Source organism: Staurois parvus, unplaced genomic scaffold (assembly GCF_062004578.1).
Source record: "Staurois parvus isolate SC_StPar_1 unplaced genomic scaffold, SC_StPar_1.0 ptg000165l, whole genome shotgun sequence".
Classification (NCBI taxonomy): domain Eukaryota; kingdom Metazoa; phylum Chordata; class Amphibia; order Anura; family Ranidae; genus Staurois; species Staurois parvus.
In genome coordinates, this window is record NW_028317961.1 from 7781237 (window position 1) to 7808361 (window position 27125).

Genomic DNA, 27125 nt, shown 5'->3' on the forward strand with positions numbered 1-27125 from the left:
TGTGGGAGGAATTGTTAGTTGGTTACTCCTGAGCTATGCAGTGTGTGTTAGGTACTCCTGAGTTCTTCACTGTGCACTACGTATTACTAACCTTTGCCCTGTGCATTACATACTACTGATCCCTGCACTGTTACATACTACTGACCTCTAAACTCCATATTACGTATTACTTGACACCTGTGCTCTGTGTTACTCATGACCTGACCTCTGAACTCTGCATTACATACTACTGACCTCTGAACTCTCTGTCTCCTTTACTTACTACTAACCCCTGAACTCTGCTACTTACCTGTGACTTCTTCCAACTTTCCTTACTATATGGCTCCATGGGCACCATCCAGTCTGAACTGAGAGGCTGAACAGCTACGGCTGGACAAGGCTAGATGGTTGCACTGAGTGGTACTAGTCTGTAGGGTAGTATGCGCCCAGCGACAAATGCCTTGAACGCAAGAAGTCCAAGGGGATTAAACTTAAGCGTACATGACCAATTCAATCAATAAGTGTTGTTTTATATATATATATATATATATATATATATATATATATATATATGTGTGTTCAGTCAGATGTTTCTCCACTCTAGAATTCTTACAAACTCCAACATATGAGGCAAGGAAATGAGAAATCACATAGCATCCATTTTAATTAAAACCATAAAAGAAGGTGATAAACTTTCCCAGCAGTAAGGGCTGAACACTCAAGCAACTATAGGTAGAGCTATAGTTGGAACTATAGTTGGAACACTCTGACTGCTCCAGAACTTCCTCCTCTGGAACTCTGGTGTAGTCAGTTTGCTCCACCTATATTTGTTTGAGCAATTTAGCCCTTAGTTCTCTGAAAGCACTCATGTTTTGTAAGTGTTCACAGATTTATATGACATTTGCACACATGGGAATAGTTTTATTCAGGATTTTTTTTTTTGCACTAAGCGCTGATATAAATACTTCCTTGCTATATTATAGAGCCTTGCTATATTATCTCAAATAAAAAAAAAACATGCTGCATAGTGGTGAATTTTGATTTCTTCCATGTCTCTCCACCTCTCAAGGGTTGCCTACCCTTGCTTAAAGAAAAATAAATAAATAAAATTATACAGCTAAAACACTAAATACCCTAAACTCATGAAGTATCTAATTGTATTTTGGTCACAGTATGTAAGCTAACCGCCTGTTCCAAATGGCCTTCCTGTATAATGAATTGTAAAGTAACCTTTCTGCTCAGAAAAGTGATACTTTATATTGTTACTGGAATCAGTTCCAGACTAATCTTGGAGAGACCATTGCTTTGCTGAAGCAACCATTCAAATTTAAACATAGAAATTACTGTAAATCTTGGGAGCATAATGCTAAAATTTAGCCACCTGTGTGTGTATATATATATATATATATATATATATTTAATGTATACTATATATTCATAAACCTTGTAGGCTGGTGGGCAGCATTGATTAAATACTATCTCTATCCCTTTGTCACCCAGGAAAAAAAGTAAAACACACTAAACATATTTAGGTAAATGTATTTTCACTTTATTATGTAATCTCATCAAGTGTGCCAAGGGTCCTCATGTCTGGTAAGTTCTTCACTAGTCTGTATACCTCTTTAGCATTGGGCATTGTGGGAAAGAGTGGTCCAGATGGGATGTCCTAAAAATGGAAGCTGCATGTTTATGGTAGATTGTAAATAATTAAACCATGAAGGTTCTCACTGAATGACTTACTATGTGGGTTATGGGAATATCTCAGAATTCTAGTCTAGTTACCGCAACACTGATTCTCCAATAAAATGTATTGGTATGCCTAGGCGCTCCCGTATAATGATGATAGACTATTTCTTTTGCAACCTTTGAGTGATTTTTTTGAAGAATAAGTACATGTAAAAGGCAGTAAAAGGCCAAAGACCCCTTCGATTATTTTTAGTCACTTTCTTCATAAATTGTTTTGTTTAAACAACAATAATGTGAAATCAGACTTGTTTTTTGTTTCTGTTACTCTTTTATTTTCTGGGTCAAAAGACCACTAGAACTGGTTCTTAACCCCTTGACGCCGACGTAACACAAATATGCGGCCTCACGGACCTGGGCTTTTTTCCGTGGGGCCGCATATTTGCGTACCTGTCTTTGTGTTGGGAGCGCACCCCTCAGCGCGCTCCCAGCACCAAGACCGCGGTGTCACTGAGAGCACCGGGTCCTGTTCTAACGATCGGGACCCGGGACTCCCGGTCCCGGGTCACATGATCGCTGTGATAGCCTCTGATTGGCTATCACAGTGATCAGTCACTGTGCAGCCCGGCCCCCTTGTTTTTTTTCTCTCTCTCTCTATGAATGGAGAAGAGAGATACATTGTATCTCTCGAACTCCTGTCAGAGAGAAGAAAAAAAAAGTTTGTAAAAAAAAAAAAAAAAGATAAATAAATAAATAAATATTAAAAAAAGAAAAGAAAAAATAAAAAAAAATACCTAGATCAAGGTTTGATCTAGTTCAGTGCCCGGGTTAGTGTTTAGGTCAGGGTCAAGGTCAAAGATCAGGGTCAAAGGTCAAGGTCAGGATTTAAAAAAAAATTGGTATCAGTGTCAGTTAGTGTTAATGTCAGTGTCAGTTAGTGTTAGTGTGTTTTAGGTAAAAAAAAAAAAAAGACAAAAACAAAATGCGCACTATGATTTCTGGGCTGTACTACGGGTACAAACAACAAATAACATACACATATATGGTATCGCTGCGATCGTCAAGAGCTGGAGAATTTATTTTGGGTTGCTCTTTGGTGGTAGGTTATGGTCATAACAAGAAACACATAGCTAAATAAAAAAAAGGATTTTTTTTACTATTTTTGGCCAGTTTTCCTTTGATAATTAAAAAAAAATCAGGAGATATCCATTACCATTTACCACGAAATGAAAGCCCAATTTGTCCTGAAAAAATCAAGGTATAATCCACCTGGATGTGCAAAGTAGTTGTGATGATATGTACGGTTTTGCTATCACATGTCAACGATGCAGAATTGTGCTTAGGCCTTTAGATTTGTTTTACCCTTAGGCGTGAAGGGGTTAAGGAAGAAAGCAGAAATTTAATTCAATTCCACCCTATTACTGGTACTTTGAGAAGCTTAATTGGTTTTAGGGCTCTTTTTTTTTTTAAGACTGTGAAGACTGAGATTGAGCTCTGCAGTCACTTTTGCAGCTTTTGTCTCTATTGGTCAGTGGACTATGTCGACCTCGCCTATGCTCATCAGATGACGTTTTCCCGGAAACTATATATGCCGTCATAACCTTTGATACTGTACTTTGCGATACTGCAAATAAATAGGCAACTTCCGTCACAGAGGCACCAGCTAAGCGGACAGCAACAATTTACCCTCTTCAAAGCTCAGTAAGCTCTGACATGACTCCGTATTGCCAGCAGCGCATACAGTTAATGAAGGAAGTGAGGCTTTCTACTTGTTAGCTAGGTGTCTCATCACACAGCAGAAGTGTTACATCACTTCCGCTTTCAAAGCAAAGCATTTAATCACTTTCTCACCTGAAAATCATGAAGTGATTCCATTTTTTTGTCCAGCCCCTGTAGGTGCCCTAAGCATACATCTGAACTGCCATTAAATCCAGTCACTATGTTGTATCATTGGCTACTTCTGCCAGTCTTGTAATCATAGGACAAAGAAAACAATAAGCCAAATTCCATTAGCGGTGTGAGAATCTATAGGCAAAGGTGAGGCTTATTGTAAAGTATCTAAAGCTGGGTACACACTAGTAGAATTTCATTCACATTTTTTGTTGTAAGAACTTTGTAAGAATATTCATTTGTTTTTCTAATCATTAATGGGGTCAAAAGGATGTTTGTTTTCAACTGCAGTGACAAGAAAATGTGAAGGAACAGGATGTGGTTTTAGTTTAGTAACCACTTGCCCTCCAGAGGATTTACCCCCCTTCCTGACCAGGCCATTTTTTGCGATATGGCACTGCGTTGCTTTAACTGACATTTGTGTGGTCATGCAACACTGCACGCAAATGAAATTGACATCCTGTTATTCCCACACATAGAGCTTTCTTTTGGTGGCATTAGATCGCCTTTGCGTTTTTTTATTTTTTACACTATAAACTAAAATACCAACAATTTTGAGAAAAAAACAATATTTTTTGACTTTTAAACATGTCCAGTAAAAAAATTTTAAAAATCTAATTTCATCATAAATTTAGGACAAAATGTAATCTACTACATGTCTTTGCTAAAAAAAAAATATCCCAATACTTGTAAATTATTTGGTTTACGTGAAAGTTATAGCGTTTACAAATGGCGGTATATATACTGGAATTTTTAATTATTGTTTACTAGTAATATAGGCGATCAGCGACTTATAGCTGGACTGCGGTGGGCATTCTGACACTGGGGGGAACTGATTTGTTGTCATTGACATCCCCAGTGACACCAATACAGTGATCAGTGCTAATAAAAAGCACTGACACTGTACTATTGGCACTAGGCAGGAAGGGGTTAACATCTGGTGCGATCAAAGGGTTAACTGTGTGCTATTTCACTATGGGGGCTGTGTGTGTGCTTCACTGTAAGCACACTGCTTTGTATGGTTCTGCTATGAAGAGCCATACAAAGCAATGTGCAGGAGATGACAGGGGAGAGAACATTGTTGTTTATGCACATGTCTCTGCCCTGTCGGAGATACTCGGCGATCACCGGGTGCCAGCGAATAATCACCAGCCGGGACCCGGTGATTGACAACGGAGGCTGCGAATGGCGGCGCGGAACCGGGTAAAGTCCATTCATTCCAAAATTGAATGTTAAAAGCAAATAAGTCTTTCTAACGTTTGAATGTTCTAAGAATCTTCATACAAATTTTCCTAATAATTTATGATCGAAATTCTACTAGTGTATACCAAGCTTAAGAGGCTTACAGCCAGGAAAGAAAAGTGGAAATATTGTGTGTCTTTGAAAGACTGGGGGCAACAAAATCTGCAGTCTTTGGTTCACCATTTTTTCTCTAAATGCCCAGTGTAATACACGCTGCTTTTGGACCTGATTTAAATATGAAAATGACTGCTTTTCTCATTTTAAAAAAACTTCCCTTTTACTTGAAGCTAAATATTACTTGTTTTTGCTCCTATCATAATTAGTTGAAATGGAAAGATGACTATACAAAATATTGAAAAGTATATAGACTAGCATCCCTCTCCCCCAAACGTGGTAAAACATTCACAAAATAACATTTTAACATGTGGTTTGACATTTTCAGGATAAATGGACATGGATTTACTAAATAGGAGTAGAGGCTGTTCACTTAGAAAAGCGGATGTTTATTTTAAAAAGTGTATGTTCACTTGGAAAGAAAATGTTATTGAGTGTGGTGAAGCTGTGTTTACTATGAAAGCCCAATCATGTACAAGCAAAAATCACAAAAAAGAAGCAATTATTTTCATATCAAGAAATTATTCCTGTTGGCTTGCTTTTTATACATAAACACTACATGTTTAATATTTTACCGATAGCCATCCTAAGAATAGCTAAAACAATATCTTAAAGTGCTAAAGCGTATGTAAATTTAAAAATGAACATCTCTCATGTGTTTCCAAAAGAATGTTTATTTTGCAAGGAAAGTTGCACTTTGCAAAGAAATTTTCCCCAGAGCAGGGGTGTCCCTAGGGTTAGAGTCACCCGGTGCGGTAACCCTTGGTGTCACCCCTCCAACGATCACCGCAGGATGGACTGGATCTACAGATTGAGCATAATAAATCGGAGTCCGATCCATAATGCTCCTCAATCCGCAGATCCGATCCATCTTGCGGGTATTGTCGGCTTGCAACCTATACGGGGTTAACTGATCTTTCAACACTGGTCTGGTCTGCACATGCTCGAGAAGTGATGTCAGATGGAGGAGGTTCCTGCTATCGCGTCCGCATTTCTTGGTTACAGACAAGTCCCAGATCCTGCACAGCCTTACCTAGATCAGTTAACCCCGTATAGGTTGCAAGCTGATGATCTCCGCAAAATGGATTGGATCTGCGGATTGGGGAGCATAATGGATCGGACTCCGATCCATTATGCTCAATCCGCAGATCCGGTCCATCCTGCAGGGATCGTTGGCTTGCTTTAAAATTTTCCTTTTCGTGGCACTCGTGGAGAGGGTCCGGTGTCACCTGGTGGGATAGGTGTCACCCGGTGCGGCGCCCACCCCCCGCACCCACCTAGGGAAGCCACTGCCCCAGAGCTTATTGAGGTGAAGCTCTGCTGACTTCCATCATCCAATCATGCGCAAACAAAAATAGTTTTCTAATTTTTCTTGCACATGATTGAGTTTTTATTGCAAAGTGAAATTTCACCATATCTACTAAGTTCTGGTTAAAATCTCCTTGCACCATGCAGCTTACCTTGCAAAGTGAAGGGCCTTTATGTCTTTAGTAAATCGACCCCATCTGCTCCATTTTGGTCAGTGTAGTATACCACTGAAAGTGCTTTTGTATATCTGTTGGATAAGCGCAGCAATCCCCCCCCAAAAAAACAAACCTGTTAAACCTGACAAAAAATACAGTGCTGCCCTGTGTCTTGTGCCCTCTACGGTGTTATCTTAGGTAGTGTTATTATCAAGTGTGTTAGAACTACAGAACACTTCGCTCATGTTATGGAGATGTAGAGGGAGTCATTCTATAGTTATTATTATTATTTTTATTATTGTTATACAGGATTTATATAGCGCCAACAGTTTGCTCAGCGCTTTACAATATAAAGGGAGACAATACAGCAACAATACAGTTCAATACAAGAGGGTTAGCAGGGCCCTGTTCCTTGGAGCTTACAATCTAAGAGGGTACTAGTGGTACAAAAGGTAATAACTGTGGGGGATGGTCTGGTAGGAGGAATAGAAGATTCCATTATTAGCTGAAGGCAGGATAGGCTTCCTTGAAGAGATAGGTTTTCAGAGATCGCCTAAAAGTGATTAGAGTCGGCGATAGTTTGATAAATTAGGGTAGAGAGTTCCAGAGGATGGGGGAGGCTCTGGGGAAGTCCTGGAGACGAGCATGGGGAGAAGGGAGGTATAGAGTAGGAGGTCGTGCGAGGAGCGGAGAGGACAGTTTGCGTGATATTTAGAGGCAAGATTGGTGGTGTCATTTGAGGCAGAGTTATAAAGTTTCTAACACACTTTCTGTCCTACAATGTTGCTCCTTCATAAATACATTTTGGTGAGGACACATTGTTACCTGGGACAGGAAGTGTGTTACTGGCAAGATCACCAGGTGAAATCCTGCTAATCTGCATTTTTGTTTTGAAATTTACAAATACTTTAAATTAACCTGAATTGATTTTTATTTTTTTAGGCCTTATCCTCACATTCTATCAACTCCAGCTGCTCAGACAATGTCAGCCTATGCTGGCCAAACCCAATACTCTGGAATGCAACAGCCTACCGTTTACACAGCATACTCACAGACTGGACAGCCTTACAGTTTACCAACCTACGGTATGCTTGTCTTCTACATTATGTGTATTTTCCTTTGACCTTTATTCTTTCTCTCTTACAAAGTTTTTTTTATCTTATGCAGATCTGGGAGTAATGCTTCCGGGAATCAAAACAGAAAGTGGACTTCCACAAACTCAGTCTCCGCTTCAAAGTGGTTGCTTAAGCTACAGCCCCGGGTTCTCTACACCTCAGCCAGGCCAAACCCCATACTCCTACCAGATGCCAGGTATGCTAACTAAAATCTCAAAGCGTATCGCCATGTGCAGCATAATGCACGTGGCTCTAGTTTAAGGTGAAATTCTGGTTTCTTTCAACTGATGTTTTGTGATGTTTGCATTTTGTTGTAATTAGCCGCTTTCCCGCTGCCCTGTAGCAGAAACACTGCTACAGGGTGGCAGGGGTGTGCAAAATCACATATATATATACTTTATTTTGCATTAATATATACTTTATTTTGCATTTTGCATTGCAGGTAGGGAGCCCACACCTCCATTTGTGGCCTCAGCTGTCAATCACCAGGTCACAGTTGGTGATTACTCTCCGGCACCCGGTGATCACCGAGTATTACCACTAGGGGAAAGACCTGTGTAAAAAAAACACAGATCTCTCCCCTGTCAGCTCCTGCACCCTGCTTTGTATGGCTCTGCACATAATGTGAAACAGCACACAGTTAACCCTTTGATCGCCCCAGATGTTAACCCCTTCCTGCCCAGTGCCATTAGTACAGTGTCAGTGCTTTTTGTTAGCACTGATCACTGTATTGGTGTCACTCAGTGTTAGTACAGTGATATGCTTGGTGCTGTTGGTCATAGAACATCAATGATCATAGGATACTAATTACACATGAGAGTTAACCGCTCTCCCACTGCCCTATAGCAGCAGGGCAGCAGGGGTGTGCAAAATCACATATATATATATATGTGATTTTGCATTTCCGGGTAGGGGGCGCGCTCGAGCTGTGCGTGTGTCCTATTCGCGCCGCTATTTGCGGCCTCGTATGTCAATCACCGGGTCCCGGCCAGTGATTATTTGCCGACACCCGGTGATCGAGGAGCATTACCAACGGAGGGAGAGAACTGTAAGTAAACAATACAGTTCTCTCCTGTCAGCTCCTGCACATTGCTTTGCATGGCTTTGTATAGCAGAGCCATGCAAAGCAGTATGCTTACATTGAAGCGCACACACACACAGCTTATAGTAAAACATCACATAGTTAACCCTTTGATCGCCCCACATGTTAACCCCTTCTGTCCAGTGTCATTAGAAAAATGTCAGTGCTTTTTATTAGCACTAATCACTGTATTGGTGTCACTGGGGAAGTCAGTGACACCAAGTCAGTTCCCCCCAGTGTCAGAATGCCCACTGCAGTCCCGCTCTAAGTCGCTGATCACCACCATTGCTAGTAAAAAAAAATTCCAGTATCTATACTGCCATTTGTAAATGCTATAACTTTCACATAAACCAATTAATTTACATGTAGTGGGATTTTTTGTAGCAAAGACATGTAGCAGAATACATTTTGGCCTAAATTTATGATGGAATTTGATTTTTTTATTTTTTTTACTGGACATGTTTAATAGCAAAAAGTCAAAAATATTGCTTTTCTCAAAATTGTTGGCCTTATTTTGTTTGTATCGCAAAAAATAAAAAATGCACAGGCGATCAAATACCACCGCAAGAAAGCTCAATGTGTGACGTAAATTTCATTTGGGTTCAGCGTTGCATGACCGCACAATTGTCAGTTAAAATAACGCAAAATATGGCCTGGTCAGTAAGGGGGGGGGGGGGTAAATTCTCTGGAGGGCAAGTGGTTTAAGCAGCCCATACATGTTTCATTCTTTTTTTCCTTCAATATCCCACATGAACAAAAAACAAATGACTTGAATCACTCCTGCCGAGGTATTGCATTCTGACAGTGACAAGACTTTCCCACCATCAGAATACACTGATCAGCACTGCTGGCTATAGCCGCAGCTCAGATTGAGTGGAAATTTTTCAACAGGCTATCTGTACAGAAGTTAATCAGTAGACAAACATCTGTACAACCAACCTACCCATACATGGATGGAAATCCATCTGATTCCTGCTGAAATGACAGAATTATAATCCATGTATGGCCAACTTTACTTACTGTGTTGTAACTGTGCATTTGATGTTGTATTGTACGTATTGTCCATGCCAATGTATGATCATATATTTTTCTTTTAGGTTCTAGTTTTACCCCATCGTCTAGTATTTATGCAAATAATTCAGTCTCAAATTCAACCAACTTTAGCAGTCCTCAACAGGTAAGAAATTACTTGACATTATCATGGGAGAGGGAAACAATTGTACTTTACTGTCTTAGAGTAGCCTTTGTACAAAAAAAAGTTACAATATTTGTTGTATTCCTAAAGTGTATGTCCAGGCAAAAGCCAAAGAGTGATATCTCAATATACTGTATTTCTTATTTGCCTGTATAAAATGCTGCAACATATCTTTTGATCCTGCCAGTAATAAGGCTTTACGACCACTTCCAGCTGAAAGGTGATAAGGTTGTAGGAAAATTGATGATTTTTCTACAGTGTTGTCATGCTTTCCTCTGCTGTATCTTCTAAACAGCAGCACGGCGTGGTGAGAGAGCCACTTCCTAGATCCAAATACTGTCACTGGGGAAGAAGAGGCCAACTACTCCCATGCAGTTGCTCCATGCTGAGCACCGCCCCCTACTGATGAATGGCAGTGACAGCAGCTTGCTGCCAGCAGAAAGTGATACTTATGCAGGCCATACATAGGTTGAATTCCAAACTAATTTTCTCTAGAAAATCAGAAATTTAGTGTGTTTTGTAACCCAATGGCACCACCATTGATTTGGAAATTCAAACAACCAAGCCTTCAGTTTAACCTCATATTGCTACAGAAAAGAATTTTCGTGGCCAACAATTTTCTTTTCTTTCCAGGTCACAGCTCATGCTCATTTCTTTTCCGTTTATATTTCTCTCACGATTCTCCCATCATTGATTTGAAATTTGTTTGTTTTTCCATAAATTTTCAACATGCCTGATCACTCAAATTAGATGGTCACATGAAAATTGGCCGTTTTTGTGACCCACTAATGGTGCGAAATTTGAACAAAAATTCATAGAAAAGATTTTCGAAAGAAAATTATTTTGGAATTCATCCCGTGTATGGCCGGCTTTAGTGCCGCTGCTTTACACCCACACCTGCATCCCTAATCTCTTCAGAAGACAATGGAATCAGTCATATGGCATCCAATAAATAGCTTTCAGAAGGAATTGATTGACTGATTCACAAAATTTGCTATGCGCTATTACACAGTTTAGGTGATGTTCTTTGCGGCCTTGTTTTGGTTGCATAGCCTTTACACCTGATTTTACTGAAATGCGTAAAATGGTTATCCATGCAGTTTGTGTTTTGGTGGCCAGAGCCTGACCTTACCCACTGCATACTGAGATTCATCTTACCATTGTAGAGATATGAGCAATCTTCCTGGCATGCTGGTTATGTGATGTATACTATCAGCAGTCTTCTTCCTGTACAGCCCTGACTGTACATTGATTCCTCTGTGCCTGAAATCTCACAAGACTTGTGAAAATAAAGAAAGAGGAATTAAGAATGATTCTCTATGCAATTTAGGTTATCAATATATAGCAGCTTTACTTTACACTCAGCACAGGGAATGCTAGAGTAGATCACACAGTGCCACCAGCAACATTTGTGTGTATTATATCAATGCTGAACTTCAGGCATAAATAAAAGATACACGTTATCATAACTATGTGTTCTTGCATGCATTTTTAAAATGCAATCAATTTAAATATCTGAACTTCTTGGTATCAGCCTTTTATAGTTCCAGTACAGCAGAGCTGAATAGCAGCACAATTAGCCATTCAGGTATACTGCATTACAAGACACATGATGATACGGGAGAGCACAGTGACAGATAAGCTCATTAGCGTACTGCTTCTCTGTTCAATGACCAGTCGCAAGTTGGAGATGGGGGCAAGAAACCTTTATTTATTATAGGTACTTATATAGCGACATCAATTTACGCTGCGCTTTACATATATATTGTACATTCACATCAGTCCCTAACCCTCAAGGGGTGTACAATCTAAGGTCCCTAAGTTACATTCATACATACCCTGTACTGTCTACCCCTCCCCCTTCTCTGCTAGCTGTGACTGTCAGTCGCAAGTGTGTGCAATGTGCGGCCGCAGTATGTAGTTTCAGTGCAGAGATCCCATATGGAAGAAAAATATATTTGAAATATATTTTAAAAATATTCTTCCCAAATATAATGTCATATATTTGAAATGCTACAATTTTATCCATATTCAATATACAGTGGGGATCGAAAGTTTGGGCACCCCAGCTAAAAATTTGTATTAATGTGCATAAAGAAGCCAAGGAAAGATGGAAAAATCTCCAAAAGGCATCAAATTACAGATTAGACATTCTTATAATATGTCAACAAAAGTTCAGATTTTATTTCCATCATTTACACTTTCAAAATAACAGAAAACAAAAAAATGGCGTCTGCAAAAGTTTGGGCCCCCTGCAGAGTTAATATCTTGTACTGCCCCCTTTGGCAAGTATAACAGCTTGTAAACGCTTTTTGTAGCCAGCCAGGAGTCTTTCAATTCTTGAGGTATCTTTGCCCATTCTTCCTTACAAAAGTCTTCCAGTTCTTTGGGATTTCTGGGCTGTCTGTCACGCACGGCTCTTTTAAGGTCTATCCATAGATTTTCAATTATGTTGAGGTCAGGAGATTGTGAAGGCCATGGCAAAACCTTCAGTTTACGCCTCTTGATGTAATCCCCCGTGGATTTCGAGGTGTGTTTAGGATCATTATCCATTTGTAGAAGCCATCCTCTCTTTAACTTCAGCCTTTTCACAGATGGCATCAAGTTACCATCCAAAATTTGCTGCGAGCTGTTCTGTCTGATATTCTTCTTGGTCTTCCAGATCTTGCTTTAACTTCCACTGTTCCTGATGACTGCCATTTCTTAATTACATTCCGAACAGAGGATATTGACATCTGAAAATGCTTTGCTATCTTCTTATAGCCTTCTCCAGCTTTGTGAGCGTCAACTATTTTCAGTTTCAGTTTTCTAGACAACTGCTTAGAAGAACCCATGGTGCTGATTGTTGGGGCAAGATCAGATGAGTCTGGGCATTTAAAACCTTTGAGATTGACATCACCTGGTCTTCCCAGACAATGATTGAGAACAATCCATGACACTAGCAGGTCTCAGCTTTGTAAAGGGGGCAGTGCATGCTATAAATTCTGCAGGGTGCCCAAACTTTTGCAGACGCCATTTTTTTGTTTTCTGTTATTTTGAAAGTGTAAATGATGGAAATAAAATCTGAACTTTTGTTGACATATTATAAGAATGTCTAATCTGTAATTTGATGCCTTTTGGAGATTTTTCCATCTTTCCTTGGCTTCTTTATGCACATTAATACAAATTTTTAGCTGGGGTGCCCAAACTTTCGATCCCCACTGTATATATGGCCAAAATTGTAGCATTTCAAATATATGTCAATATATTTGGGAAGAATATTTTTAAAATATATTTCAAATATATAGTTTTGTTCCATGTGGGGAAGTATATAGAGAATGTTTGTTGAACAGTTTGCAGTGCAGCGCAGTGAGCAGCATGAAATGGCAGTGCAGAGCTGTGTACAGTGGCTGGTCAACACAGTATATAGTGGCATATCAGGACATTGCACACTATGTAATGGCAGGTCAGGACAGCAGAGGGCAATGGGTAATATGTAGTAGTAGGTCAAGGCAGTAGGCAGCATTTAGTGGCAGGTAAGGACAGTGGGCATTATGTAATGGCAGGTCAGGGCAGTAGGCAACATTTAGTGGCAGGCAAGGGCAGTGGGCAGTTTGTAGAGGCAGGGAAGTTTGTAGTGGTGGGGCAGTATGTAGTGGTGGGGCAGTAGGTAGTGTCAGAGCAGAATGTAGAAGCAGGTCAGTAGGCACCATTTAGCAGCAGGTAAAGGCAGTGGGCAATATGTATTGGCAGGGCAGTTTGTAGTGGTGGGGCAGTAGGTAGTGTCAGAGCAGTATATAGAAGCAGGGCAGTAGGCACCATTTAGCAGCAGGTAAAGGCAGTGGGCAATATATAATGGCAGATCAGGATAGTTGGCAGCATTTAGTTGCAGGTAAGGGTAATATGCAGTAGCATATCAGTGAGCAGTATGTGGAGGCAGGGCAGGATATAGGGGTAAGGCAGTGTGTAGTGGCAGGGTTGTATGTAGAAGCAATACAGGGCAGTATATAGTGGCAGGGCAGGGGAATTCCTGCAGGGGAAAGCGAAGAGGCCAGTCCCCCTGTGCCCCCCACTGACCTAATTTGGCCAGTGTCTGTATGGGAGGACTTTCTGTACCCCCTTTCCCCCTATTAGCATCCCTATAAGGGTTTTTGAACTGCAGCTGAATAAAATCAAGTCTCTTGCTACACATGCATTGCCTGACAGAGCTGTGTAAATGTCAGGACAGGATGGAGAGAAATCAAAAGCTTTTATAGCACCCATATACGTATTTCATCTGTATATTTAGATGTTTGCCTGGAGTTCAGCTTTAAGATGAAATGGGTAATTGTTTACAGATTTTTTTTTAAATAATGATCACAATACAAGGTCAGCTTTACAAGGAAACTGAGATTATAAATATGGGAATTGCCATTGCTGACTTTTCTTTAAAGTTGAACTGTCTATCCAGTCCTCAGATTTGCATAGCCATGCCAGATTATACAGCCAGGTTAGTGTCCAGATTTGTCTTTGTTGCATGTTTGGGAAAAATAGAAAAATAAATGCTGTACGTTTGTGCAATATGTGCCAAATTCCCTGTGTTTTATCCCTTTAAAAAGGCTTCAAGTAAAAATACTTGATGTTCCTGTCCATAATATAGTGTGCTCCTACCTTCTGCTGTGGGATGATAACATTGCCTTTGCTGTACATAAATCCCAAGCAGCATTGTCAACCCTGCCTCAGTTCTTCCCTGCTAGACTACTCAACTCCACCTATCTTTGCTCCTCTCTGTCCCTCTCTATGTCCATTCCTTTACCAGAAAAACAGTGCTGCCGCCTTGATTCCAATGAGACTGCCTACACAGATGTAAAAAAAGGGCACATGTGATGTGTTGTTCTGGTGGGGTGTGCCTGTGTCACAGCAACTGACCTATGGCTCCATCCCCCACCCATACTAACCCCCCATGTTTTAAGTTGTCCCTTCAGGCAAGTCTGGGGAAAAATTTGAGTCATGTCTAGATCACCTTTAAGCAATATAGTAGGCTGTCTCCTTGTCGTTCTAGAATCTGGGAACAGGGCTGAAGTTTAGTTAGGGTAAGAAAAAAATAGGAATATATTTGTTTACTACAGAAAGGGGAAGGGGACTATACAAAAAAAAATCTATTTCAGTTGGAGTTCCACTTTGAGTCTTGAGAGACCCCTTTTGTGCTTCAAGTACATTTTAAGGGCACTCACACTGTTGACATCTGTGCAATTATAAAATAATAACGCATGTTGTGACGTCCTTTCAAAGAAGTCTGGCACATTAGTTTCACTATTTTTAATTGCTACTATCTATAGTTATGCCCTTGGTTTTGGCAAGCGTGAATGGGACATTCAAATAATTATGTTTTCATTGTTCCACACTGGCATCCCAAGAAACCCTTATGGCAGTACGTTCATGCTTCCATACTAAATATATTACATGAGTTGAATTCAGTGTTGTCATGGCTGTGCAAGATAAAATCCTAAGAAGGACTAGTATTTTCCTGACTTTTGCTATTGATATTCCTATGTATCTATAGTTTTCAGAGCAGTGCACAGAATAGATATAATGACCACAGCAATATTTCTATATTTTTTCCTAGTACGATAGGTTGCATGTGCTCCCAATTAAATATGTACCTGTCTAGAACTTGTATTAGATTTTGGCTCATGCTGCGCCACTTTTAGAATGCACGACACACTTCTGCAAAATCTGTCTGAACCAGATTTTCTCTCTGTATGCCTAGAGAGGATTGGTTTTAATAAGCTCCACTTTTACATTTGGAGCATTCAACACGACACAGTGTAAAAGTGGTGCATTTTAGATCTATCTGAACTATCTGCACGACTTGCTGTCAGAACCAAAAGTGTTGCAAATGCTTCCGGAATTTGGCGCAATACATTAACAAGAGGAATTTACACCAGAAAAGTGGCTCAGCAGCTTTATTGAATTCCCCCCCCCCAAATCTATGTAGGAACAGGAACAAATCCGTGCCCAACATTTTACTTTTCCATAGTATTATTTAAGTGGCACATTAATCCATTCCTTAGACCAGGGTTACTCAACCAGGGTTCCTCCAGAGGTTGCTAGGGGTTCGTTGAGCAACGAGCAATATCAGATAGGTTCCCACTGACGCCATTGATATTTTTAGCTATCTGTAAGGGGGTAATTCTTCTCAATGACCACAAGTGGAAGGAACATTCTTCCCACTGACCATCACATGAATGTATCATGAGCTGTAGATTTTCAGCAGGGGCTCCCCGAGACCAAAAAGTCATTTCAAAGGTCCTTCCATGTTGAAAAGGTTGAGAAAGGCTGACTTAGACTCTTCAACTCTGAGTAACATACACAGAAAAAACCTGGCCCATTTTTACCCAGACAAGGAGAAGTTCCTTACAAATTTTCCCACTCAAAACATCATTATCATGTTATCATGCTCTTAGCTAATTGTCTTTTTATCAGTTTACAAGCACACAGTTCACAGTAAAGATGATAGTGTTTGGGGTGTCCTGCAAACTATATATATTTCCTCCTGAACATGTTACAGACCTTAGCATCTATAGAGGTTTGAACTGTAAAATTGTCTATACGTTTTGAATGAACTAAGTAAGCAGGCCATAGATTATGTGATTTTCTTTCCTTCCACCACAGCTTGATTTTCCCATGAGCACAGTCAGTGTTGATGAGGGAATCCCTTCTGCAATCCCAACAGGGAGCCTTCCTGACCAGCAGGACACAATGATTACTGCTACCAGCTATAGCCACCGGCAGTAATTACGTGTAAAAAATATGACAAGCCAGTTATATCCAAGTTGATCAATGGGTTAATCGACTTGGGTACAACCAGCCTACCCATAGATGTATCAAAGCTCGGCCGGTCCCTGCTGAACCAGCCAAGATTCGATCCATCTATGTCCAGCTTTAGTTACTCTGCCTGCCTTGTTGCTTCTATAGCACAGATACAAAGAGAGAAACTGTTAGGCAAGCCATAGATGATATGATTTTCTTTCCTGCAACCAGAAAATCACTCGATTCCCCCATCAACACAGTCAAAAACAATATATAGCTATTGTGTTATGCTGGCGAGGAGCCTTCCCAGCCAGTAAAACACACTGATTACTGCTAGCAGCTGTGGGCAGGCTGCTTGTTCTGAGGTTGATCCATTGATCAACTTCGGTACAACCAGCCTGCCCATAGATGGATCGAATCTCGGTCAGTCCCTGCTGAAGTATAAATGTTTTAAATTTGTTTCTATTTAACCCCTTATTAACCCTTCGTTTACCCTAATTAGCCCTAATTAACACCTTATTCCCTTTTTCCTTATTATTTTCTGCTGATTTTTTTAATTTACATTTTTCTAAAAATTAATAATTAAACTTTTTCTTTAATTTTTATGCACTTTGTTAAACTTTTCATTGTTGCATTGTTAAAAAGTGCAATATTGACAAAAAAGCAGTCTTTGTTTCATTAGTAAATTTGTAAATAAAATGCTTTGTATCTGGACAAGAAGTAAGCGCAAATTGTCCTTTTAGGCAAAAAGCAATAAAAACCTGATCTGGGTTCTAACCCTTTCTCACTCTATGCAAAACTGAAAAATGGAATTGCAGTTCTGCTGTAATTATAGCAACCCCAAAATAAAATATATTATAATTGATTGCAGCACTGTGCAAATATTAATAAATGAGTAATTCATGCTCCTAAGAAAAATAAATCAACTAATATATAAAAACTCCAGGAGTTGTGCAGATCACAGTGGGAGAGTTTCAGCAATAGTTAGCACTGTCAATCAATAAAGCAATGGGAAGGACTAGGTGTGGCCTGGTGCTAATTGAACAGCTACAGGCTTAGCTAATAGTAGTCACATTCTGGTTCTGAACTGGTTCTGTAATATTGAACATTGCAGGAAAAAAAGTACAGAATGAGTCCACTTGAATATGACTAACTAACTAATACTAGCTATGCAATGACCTGGATAATTGAGAATGATCACAGAAAAATTAGGGACTTGTGAATCAGCAGTGACAATGCTGATAGTCATGCCACCTGCAACATATTTCATCCCACTGTAGTAAGAACAAGCACAGCCTACCTAAGAGTGGCAGCTCTGTTCTGTCTTCAGTAGCAATGCAGAATCATTGCCACAACATCACATTACATGGACTACAATGGCAGGCTCCACAGGTATTCTTGGAACTTTGCAGGAGGGGTATTTTTTAAATGGGAAACCATATTTCTACTGTAATAAACATTCAGGTTCTTTTTTTTCCAAGTAGAATGCTAGCCTTTTTTTTGTTTTAGACATTAGGTTTTCCTCATAGAAAACCTACAATCTTTGACTAGAGTCTCACTTTTACTAAAACTAATAGATGTAAAGTATATTCCATAACTGATTTATCTACATGATCTAACCATATGCATCTTGAAGGAACAGTGTATGTATATATGTGTGTGAATATATAAAAAAAATCACGCAGAACAAAAGGTGAATAGTGTACTTTTTTTTGGCTTTAATTCCATCATAGCCACCTGTGAAAGATCATTTCAGGAATTTGCGGTAATGATAGGCTGTGTCAGAGCTTTCCGCATTACTAAAGTGTTAAGACCATACAGTTTGCAAGCAATTTTCTTTGGTTGGGTGTTAACGATATATTAAACCTACCTGAAGTAAAAGAATACTCCCTTCAACTTAGTGCTAAGAACTGATTAATCCTCTCTGCTGCCAAATCTCAAATAATAATTTCACTACTTCACTTAACAAATTGTTCTTATTGTTCCAGGATTATCCCACTTACACAGCTTTTGGCCAAAACCAATATGCACAATATTACTCGGCATCAACATATTCAGCCTACATGACCCCAAATAACACAGTGGATGGCACTTCGTCGTCTTCAACGTATCAGTTACAGGATTCACTTTCAGGTCTAACTAATCAACCGGGTACAGATCTTCATTCAGGTAAAACGTTCACGGATTCTTTTAAAGTTGTGTTTTCTGAATGTTTCCAAATTTAACCAATCTTTTATAGTAGTTTTTTTAATGTCTTTTTATGATGTGCAAAACTGTTAAAATGTTCAAGCAGTATTTAAGTTTAAAAATGAAATATTAAACATGGACATGGATAAAGCAATGATGGGCCATAATCGCAAACTGAGCTCCAATGCTTTCTACCTAACAGAGCAAAAACTATGGATATCTTAGTATCACTGGAGCCTACTGAGTACAGGAGACACATAGAAACAGGCCACATGGAAAGTAGGACCCACTGATTGCATGTCTATCAGTAAAGATGTTCATACTGTACATCACATGCTCCTTTTGATTTATGCCGAATGAATAATTGTGTTGTGGCATGCATTTAGAGCGTACATTAAAAATGTATTTCTCAGCATGTTTGGCATTATACAGGTGAAACTCGAAAAATTAGAATATTGTGCAAAAGTTCATTTTTTTCAGTAATGCAACTTAAAAGGTGAAACTAATATATGAGATAGACTCATTACATGCAAAGTAAGATAGTTTAAGCCGTGATTTGTCATAATTGTGATGATTATGGCTAGAGATGAGCGAATCGAAGTATCCGAAGTGGAATTCGAGTCGAATATCGGAAAAATTTCGATTCGTGCCGAATCCGAAAAACAGCCTAATTCGGACGCGCGAATCGAAATTTTTCCGAAAATGGCGGCTGACATGTGCGGCGACGGAGCGGGGATGTCGGGGAAGGCGCGCAGACAAGGCGCGCTGCCCCATAATGCATTCCTCAACGACATGTGATCGCATCAGCCAATCAGCAGCCAGCCAGCCAGCACTGTGTAATGGTCGAGGTATATATAGCGGCCATTTTGGAAATCTTCATTTGCCTGCAGTCATTGAACAGAGGCAGACCGCTCTGTACTAGGGACAGGGACAGAGTTAGGGCCACAGAAACGAGAATTGGGGACAGAGAGAAGTTACTTAGGGACAGAGAACCATTACTCAGGGACACAGACTTGTTAATGAGGGCCACAGAATCGTTATTTAGGGACAAAGAAACGCTAGTTAGGGCCACAGAATTCATACTCAGGGACAGACAGAATTGTTACTCAGTGCCAGAGAATTGTTACTTAGGGCCACAGAAACGTTATTAGGGCCACAGAATTTTTACTCAGGGACAGACAGAATTGTTACTGAGTGCCAGAGAATTGTTACTCAGGGACAGACAGAATTGTTACTGAGTGCCAGAGAATTCTTACTCAGGGCCACAGAATTCATTCTCAGGGACAGACAGAATTGTTACTCAGGGACAGACAGAATTGTTACTGAGTGCCAGAGAATTGTTACTCAGGGACAGACAGAATTGTTACTGAGTGCCAGAGAATTGTTACTCAGGGACAGACAGAATTGTTACTGAGTGCCAGAGAATTGTTACTCAGGGACAGACAGAATTGTTACTGAGTGCCAGAGAATTGTTACTCAGGGACAGACAGAATTGTTACTGAGTGCCAGAGAATTGTTACTCAGGGACAGACAGAATTGTTACTGAGTGCCAGAGAATTGTTACTCAGGGACAGACAGAATTGTTACTGAGTGCCAGAGAATTGTTACTCAGGGACAGACAGAATTGTTACTGAGTGCCAGAGAATTGTTACTCGCACAGACACAAAATTGTTACTTGCACAGACACAGAATTGTTACTCGCACAGACACAGAATTGTTACTCAGGGCCACAGAATTCATACTCAGGGACAGACAGAATTGTTACTGAGCGCCAGAGAATTGTTACTCAGGGACAGACAGAATTGTTACTGAGTGCCAGAGAATTGTTACTCAGGGACAGACAGAATTGTTACTGAGTGCCAGAGAATTGTTACTCAGGGACAGACAGAATTGTTACTGAGTGCCAGAGAATTGTTACTCAGGGACAGACAGAATTGTTACTGAGTGCCAGAGAATTCTTACTCGCACAGACACAAAATTGTTACTTGCACAGACACAGAATTGTTACTCGCACAGACACAGAATTGTTACTCAGGGCCACAGAATTCATACTCAGGGACAGACAGAATTGTTACTGAGTGCCAGAGAATTGTTACTCAGGGACAGACAGAATTGTTACTGAGTGCCAGAGAATTGTTACTCAGGGACAGACAGAATTGTTACTGAGTGCCAGAGAATTGTTACTCGCACAGACACAAAATTGTTACTTGCACAGACACAGAATTGTTACTCGCACAGACACAGAATTGTTACTCAGGGCCACAGAATTCATACTCAGGGACAGACAGAATTGTTACTGAGTGCCAGAGAATTGTTACTCAGGGACAGACAGAATTGTTACTGAGTGCCAGAGAATTGTTACTCAGGGACAGACAGAATTGTTACTGAGTGCCAGAGAATTGTTACTCGCACAGACACAAAATTGTTACTTGCACAGACACAGAATTGTTACTCGCACAGACACAGAATTGTTACTCAGGGCCACAGAATTCATACTCAGGGATAGACAGAATTGTTACTGAGTGCCAGAGAATTGTTACTCAGGGACAGACAGAATTGTTACTGAGTGCCAGAGAATTGTTACTCAGGGACAGACAGAATTGTTACTGAGTGCCAGAGAATTGTTACTCAGGGACAGACAGAATTGTTACTGAGTGCCAGAGAATTGTTACTCAGGGACAGACAGAATTGTTACTGAGTGCCAGAGAATTGTTACTCAGGGACAGACAGAATTGTTACTGAGTGCCAGAGAATTGTTACTCAGGGACAGACAGAATTGTTACTGAGTGCCAGAGAATTGTTACTCAGGGACAGACAGAATTGTTACTGAGTGCCAGAGAATTGTTACTCGCACAGACACAAAATTGTTACTTGCACAGACACAGAATTGTTACTCGCACAGACACAGAATTGTTACTCAGGGCCACAGAATTCATACTCAGGGACAGACAGAATTGTTACTGAGTGCCAGAGAATTGTTACTCAGGGACAGACAGAATTGTTACTGAGTGCCAGAGAATTGTTACTCAGGGACAGACAGAATTGTTACTGAGTGCCAGAGAATTGTTACTCGCACAGACACAAAATTGTTACTTGCACAGACACAGAATTGTTACTCGCGCAGACACAGAATTGTTACTCAGGGCCACAGAATTCATACTCAGGGACAGACAGAATTGTTACTGAGTGCCAGAGAATTGTTACTCAGGGACAGACAGAATTGTTACTGAGTGCCAGAGAATTGTTACTCAGGGACAGACAGAATTGTTACTGAGTGCCAGAGAATTGTTACTCAGGGACAGACAGAATTGTTACTGAGTGCCAGAGAATTGTTACTCGCACAGACACAAAATTGTTACTTGCACAGACACAGAATTGTTACTCGCACAGACACAGAATTGTTACTCAGGGCCACAGAATTCATACTCAGGGACAGACAGAATTGTTACTGAGCGCCAGAGAATTGTTACTCAGGGACAGACAGAATTGTTACTGAGTGCCAGAGAATTGTTACTCAGGGACAGACAGAATTGTTACTGAGTGCCAGAGAATTGTTACTCAGGGACAGACAGAATTGTTACTGAGTGCCAGAGAATTGTTACTCAGGGACAGACAGAATTGTTACTGAGTGCCAGAGAATTGTTACTCGCACAGACACAAAATTGTTACTTGCACAGACACAGAATTGTTACTCGCACAGACACAGAATTGTTACTCAGGGCCACAGAATTCATACTCAGGGACAGACAGAATTGTTACTGAGCGCCAGAGAATTGTTACTCAGGGACAGACAGAATTGTTACTGAGTGCCAGAGAATTGTTACTCAGGGACAGACAGAATTGTTACTGAGTGCCAGAGAATTGTTACTCAGGGACAGACAGAATTGTTACTGAGTGCCAGAGAATTGTTACTCAGGGACAGACAGAATTGTTACTGAGTGCCAGAGAATTGTTACTCGCACAGACACAAAATTGTTACTTGCACAGACACAGAATTGTTACTCGCACAGACACAGAATTGTTACTCAGGGCCACAGAATTCATACTCAGGGACAGACAGAATTGTTACTGAGTGCCAGAGAATTGTTACTCAGGGACAGACAGAATTGTTACTGAGTGCCAGAGAATTGTTACTCAGGGACAGACAGAATTGTTACTGAGTGCCAGAGAATTGTTACTCGCACAGACACAAAATTGTTACTTGCACAGACACAGAATTGTTACTCGCACAGACACAGAATTGTTACTCAGGGCCACAGAATTCATACTCAGGGACAGACAGAATTGTTACTGAGTGCCAGAGAATTGTTACTCAGGGACAGACAGAATTGTTACTGAGTGCCAGAGAATTGTTACTCAGGGACAGACAGAATTGTTACTGAGTGCCAGAGAATTGTTACTCGCACAGACACAAAATTGTTACTTGCACAGACACAGAATTGTTACTCGCACAGACACAGAATTGTTACTCGCACAGACACAGAATTGTTACTCAGGGCCACAGAATTCATACTCAGGGACAGACAGAATTGTTACTGAGTGCCAGAGAATTGTTACTCAGGGACACCTAATCGTTGAATTAAATAGTATGTCAGACAACATGCAGAGGAGTGGCAGAGGAGGCAATGTTTTAGGAGCGAGCAGACGTGGCAGCAGAGGAAGGGGTCGAGGCAGCAGTATTCGCAGCCAGAGGCCAGTGCTCCCGGTGTCATCCAGCGGTCGTGTCTCCACCGACAACCCTGCCGTCATTGATTGGTTGGCTCGGTCGTCTTCCTCTTCCCAGGTCACCTCTGACACCTACAGCCAACGGTCGGTGGGTACGTCAGACACAACCGTTAGTTGGCATGGCCCGGGACCAAGCCCACTGAAATCACGTGTCCTCTACCTGCCCCTGTCCTTTGCTGTTCCCTCACCAAGCGAAGTATCGCATGCTGTGGGCTCAGCCCCACTGTACAGTGAGGAAGAGCTAACAGAGGGCGGTCAGGAACGGGGGGAGACATCGGCCTTTTCAGCAGCCAAGCGAACAAGTACTGGCGAGGAGAGTGGCTCGGTAGCCGGTCTAGAGACAGGTCTGTCTCCTGACCCAGACGCAGCCGAGGGGGCTAGTAGTGAGGCGGAGACCCTACTTGATGATGAGGAGGTTGATCGCACTTGGCAGCCTCGTCGTCATCAGGCAATTTCTTCCGCATCATCAGGAGAAGAGGGTGGCAGCTTGGCAGCGAGCAAAACAGTCGGTGGGTTGCCCAGGAGACAGCAGCAGGGTCGCATCAGTGTCAGTGGAGCCAAACGTCCACGGAGTAGAGCACCAGCTCCACTGCAGCCTACCACCACGGCCAGTAGTGGTGCCGGTGCGCACGGAGGAAGTAGCAGTCAGCCAGTGAAGAGTAGCGGGGGCAAAGTTTCCTACTCGGTGGTGTGGCAATTTTTCCTCAAGCCGCCCGAGGAAGTAAACGTAGCCGTATGTCGACTATGTGGCCAGAAATGCAAGCGTGGCCAGGGGGCCCATGTTGGGACTACAGCGTTGCGTCAGCATATGCAGCGTCACCATTCGGTGGCCTGGGAAAACCGTGATAAACATACGGCGGTTCTGCCTGCCCCAGCCCCCGCTCCATCACCCGCTCCGTTACTTGCTCCGTCACCCGACGTCGTCAATCGCCCTCTATCAGCCAGTCAAGGCTCCAACACCTCTGCTGAGGGGAGTTGTCGCTCATTGGCATCTTCCGCTCGTTCAGATGCTCCTTCTCCTGCTACTCCTCTTCTCGGATTCCGTCAACAGTCTTTCTTGGAATCCGTATCCAAGAGACAACAGTTTGCGAGCACGCACCCGACGGTGCAAAAGCTGAACGTCCTCCTGTCCAAGTTGCTGGTGCTGCAGTCCCTCCCTTTCCAACTGGTGGACTCAGCACCTTTCCGAGAAATGATGGCTTGTGCCGCGCCGCGGTGGAGAGTGCCAAGCCGTCATTTCTTTGCCCAAAAGGCAGTGCCAGCCCTGCATTCACATGTAGAAGAGATGGTGGGCCAGTCTTTGAGCATGTCGGTCTCTGCCAAAGTGCACGGCAGCGCCGACGTGTGGAGCTGTAACTACGGTCAGGGACAGTACATGTCATTTACGGCCCACTGGGTGAACGTGGTGCCGGCACAGCCGCACCAGCAACTTGGACAGGTCACGACGCTTTTGCCTCCACGTTTGCACGTCCTTGGTCCAGCAAGCATGTCCGCCTCTACCACCTCTTTTTCCGCCGTGTCCTCAGCCGCCACCCCCGTGCCAAGTCCCATTACCCGACCGGCATATCACATGTGCAGGGCGCAACGGTGTCACGCTGTGCTGCACCTGGTATGCCTTGGCAAACGTAGTCACACAGGGGAGGAACTGCTGAGTGTAATGAACAGAGAAATCGACAGATGGCTGTCTCCGCGCAAACTAAAAATCGGAACCATGTTGACTGACAACGGAAAGAACATGGTGTCTGCTCTGCGTCAAGGAAGGTTGTGCCATGCGCCATGCATGGCTCACGTGTTCAATCTGGTTGTCAAGCGGTTCCTAAAATCCACCATCCCACTGCAAGACATCCTTAAAATGTCACGTAAACTGTGCATGCATTTCAGCCATTCCTACACCGCAAAGAACACCCTCATTGAGCTGCAGCGGCAGAACGGAATTCCACAGCATCGCCTGATCTGCGACGTTGCAACAAGGTGGAATTCAACCCTACACATGTTAGACCGCCTTTACGAGCAGCGAAAGGCCATCACCGATTTCCTGATGTTACAAGCGGATAAAGGTACTCCCCTGTGTAACTTAGATGTCAGCCATTGGCAGCTCATGCGTGACACCTGCCGCTTGCTCAGGCCCTTTGAGGAGGCCACGCTATTCGTGAGTCGGCAGGACTATGGGATGAACGACGTCATTCCTCTGTTGCACGTCCTGGAACAAATGCTGTTAACAATGGCTGGTCAGGGTGCGGTAGACGTGGCGCACAGATCTCAACGCCACATGACCCCTGTGGGGGCAGGACAGGAAGAAGAGGAGGAGGTAGAGGAGGACATTTGTGCTCAGGAATTATTGAGTGAAATGGGTGGTTTTTCCACTCAGCGGACAGGAGTGGAGGAGCAGGAGCATCTGGTAGAGGAGGAGGAGGAGGAGACAGAGGACCCAGACGCACCGTGGCAGTATGCTGTGGAGATGGAGGCAGGGAGTCCCTCGCATTCCTTGGCACAAATGGCCCATAGCATGCTCGGTTGCTTGCGTAGCGACAGCCGAATAATAACCATCAGACAGAGGGATGACTTTTGGCTGTCCACCTTGTTGGACCCTCGCTACCGGTCCAAAATGGTGGCCTTTTTCACACCTGCTGAGAGGGAGGCCAAAATTACGTACTATAAAAACCACCTATGTAGTCAGTTGGTCTCTGCCTTTGTGCGCCAACGTCCATCCTCAGACACTGTGGGCCCTGTGCGCTCGCGTTCCGCTGGCATGGCAGCAGGGGAGGGGTGGGGTGGTAGGAGCAGTGGCAGCTCCACCAGCAGCGGCTGCCTCAGTCTGCAGTCGATGATGAGTAGCTTTCTTCACCAGCGCAGTGAGGAAACTACTAACCAGCCGCAGCAGCAGCAGCAGCATCAGGTGGACCTGGAGCAGGAGCTCAAACAACAGGCTTGGGCCTACTTGGACAGCACCCTGCCAACCGAGGTAGACAATCCCCTTGACTACTGGGCAACGAAACTTGACCTTTGGCCCCAACTAGCTGAATTTGCCCTTGAAAGGCTGTCATGCCCGGCCAGTAGCGTGGCATCGGAGCGCGTGTTTAGTGCGGCAGGAGGTATTGTAACTCCGCGGAGGACACGACTGTCCACCCAAAGTGTGGAGAGACTCACGTTTGTGAAAATGAATCAGGCGTGGATTAGTCTGGATTTCAAACCACCAGTTCCTGACACAACTGACTAAATCCGCCATGAATCATGCCTCAAACATGTGCCACTTTCAGGTCTCCTCACACTGCTGGTGTGTTAAATTTTTTGACATAGGGTGCAGGCAGATTACGGGCCTCCTATAGCTGCTGCCAGGCCCCTAATCTGCCATGGGCCCCTATATACCGCCTCCTCATGCTGCTGCCAAGTCCAGAGTCTGTCATGGGTCCCTGTACGGCCTCCCATTGCTGCTGTCTCCATCGCCACACTCTGCTGCCATGTGCCACTTTCAGGTCTCTTCACACTGCTGGTGTGTTAAATTTTTTGACATAGGGTGCAGGCAGATTACGGGCCTCACATAGCTGCTGGCAGGCCCCTAATCTGCCATGGGCCCCTATATACCGCCTCCTCATGCTGCTGCCAAGTCCAGAGTCTGTCATGGTCCCTGTACGGCCTCCCATTGCTGCTGTCTCCATCGCCACACTCTGCTGCCATGTGCC

The 27125-nt window shown here is 42.5% G+C and overlaps 1 protein-coding gene across 9 annotated transcripts in view; it reads left to right on the forward strand.

Moving 5' to 3' along the window:
• The window catches only part of EYA4 (EYA transcriptional coactivator and phosphatase 4), a 355737-nt gene that overhangs the window by 222706 nt on the left and 105906 nt on the right, over nt 1-27125 (forward strand). For all 9 annotated transcript variants that reach the window (XM_089676183.1, XM_089676184.1, XM_089676186.1 and 6 more), the window contains 4 exons: nt 7314-7456; nt 7539-7682; nt 9665-9744; nt 18522-18702. In XM_089676183.1, coding sequence (XP_089532309.1) covers nt 7314-7456; nt 7539-7682; nt 9665-9744; nt 18522-18702 — 548 coding nt within the window. The remainder of the gene's footprint in view (nt 1-7313; nt 7457-7538; nt 7683-9664; nt 9745-18521; nt 18703-27125) is intronic.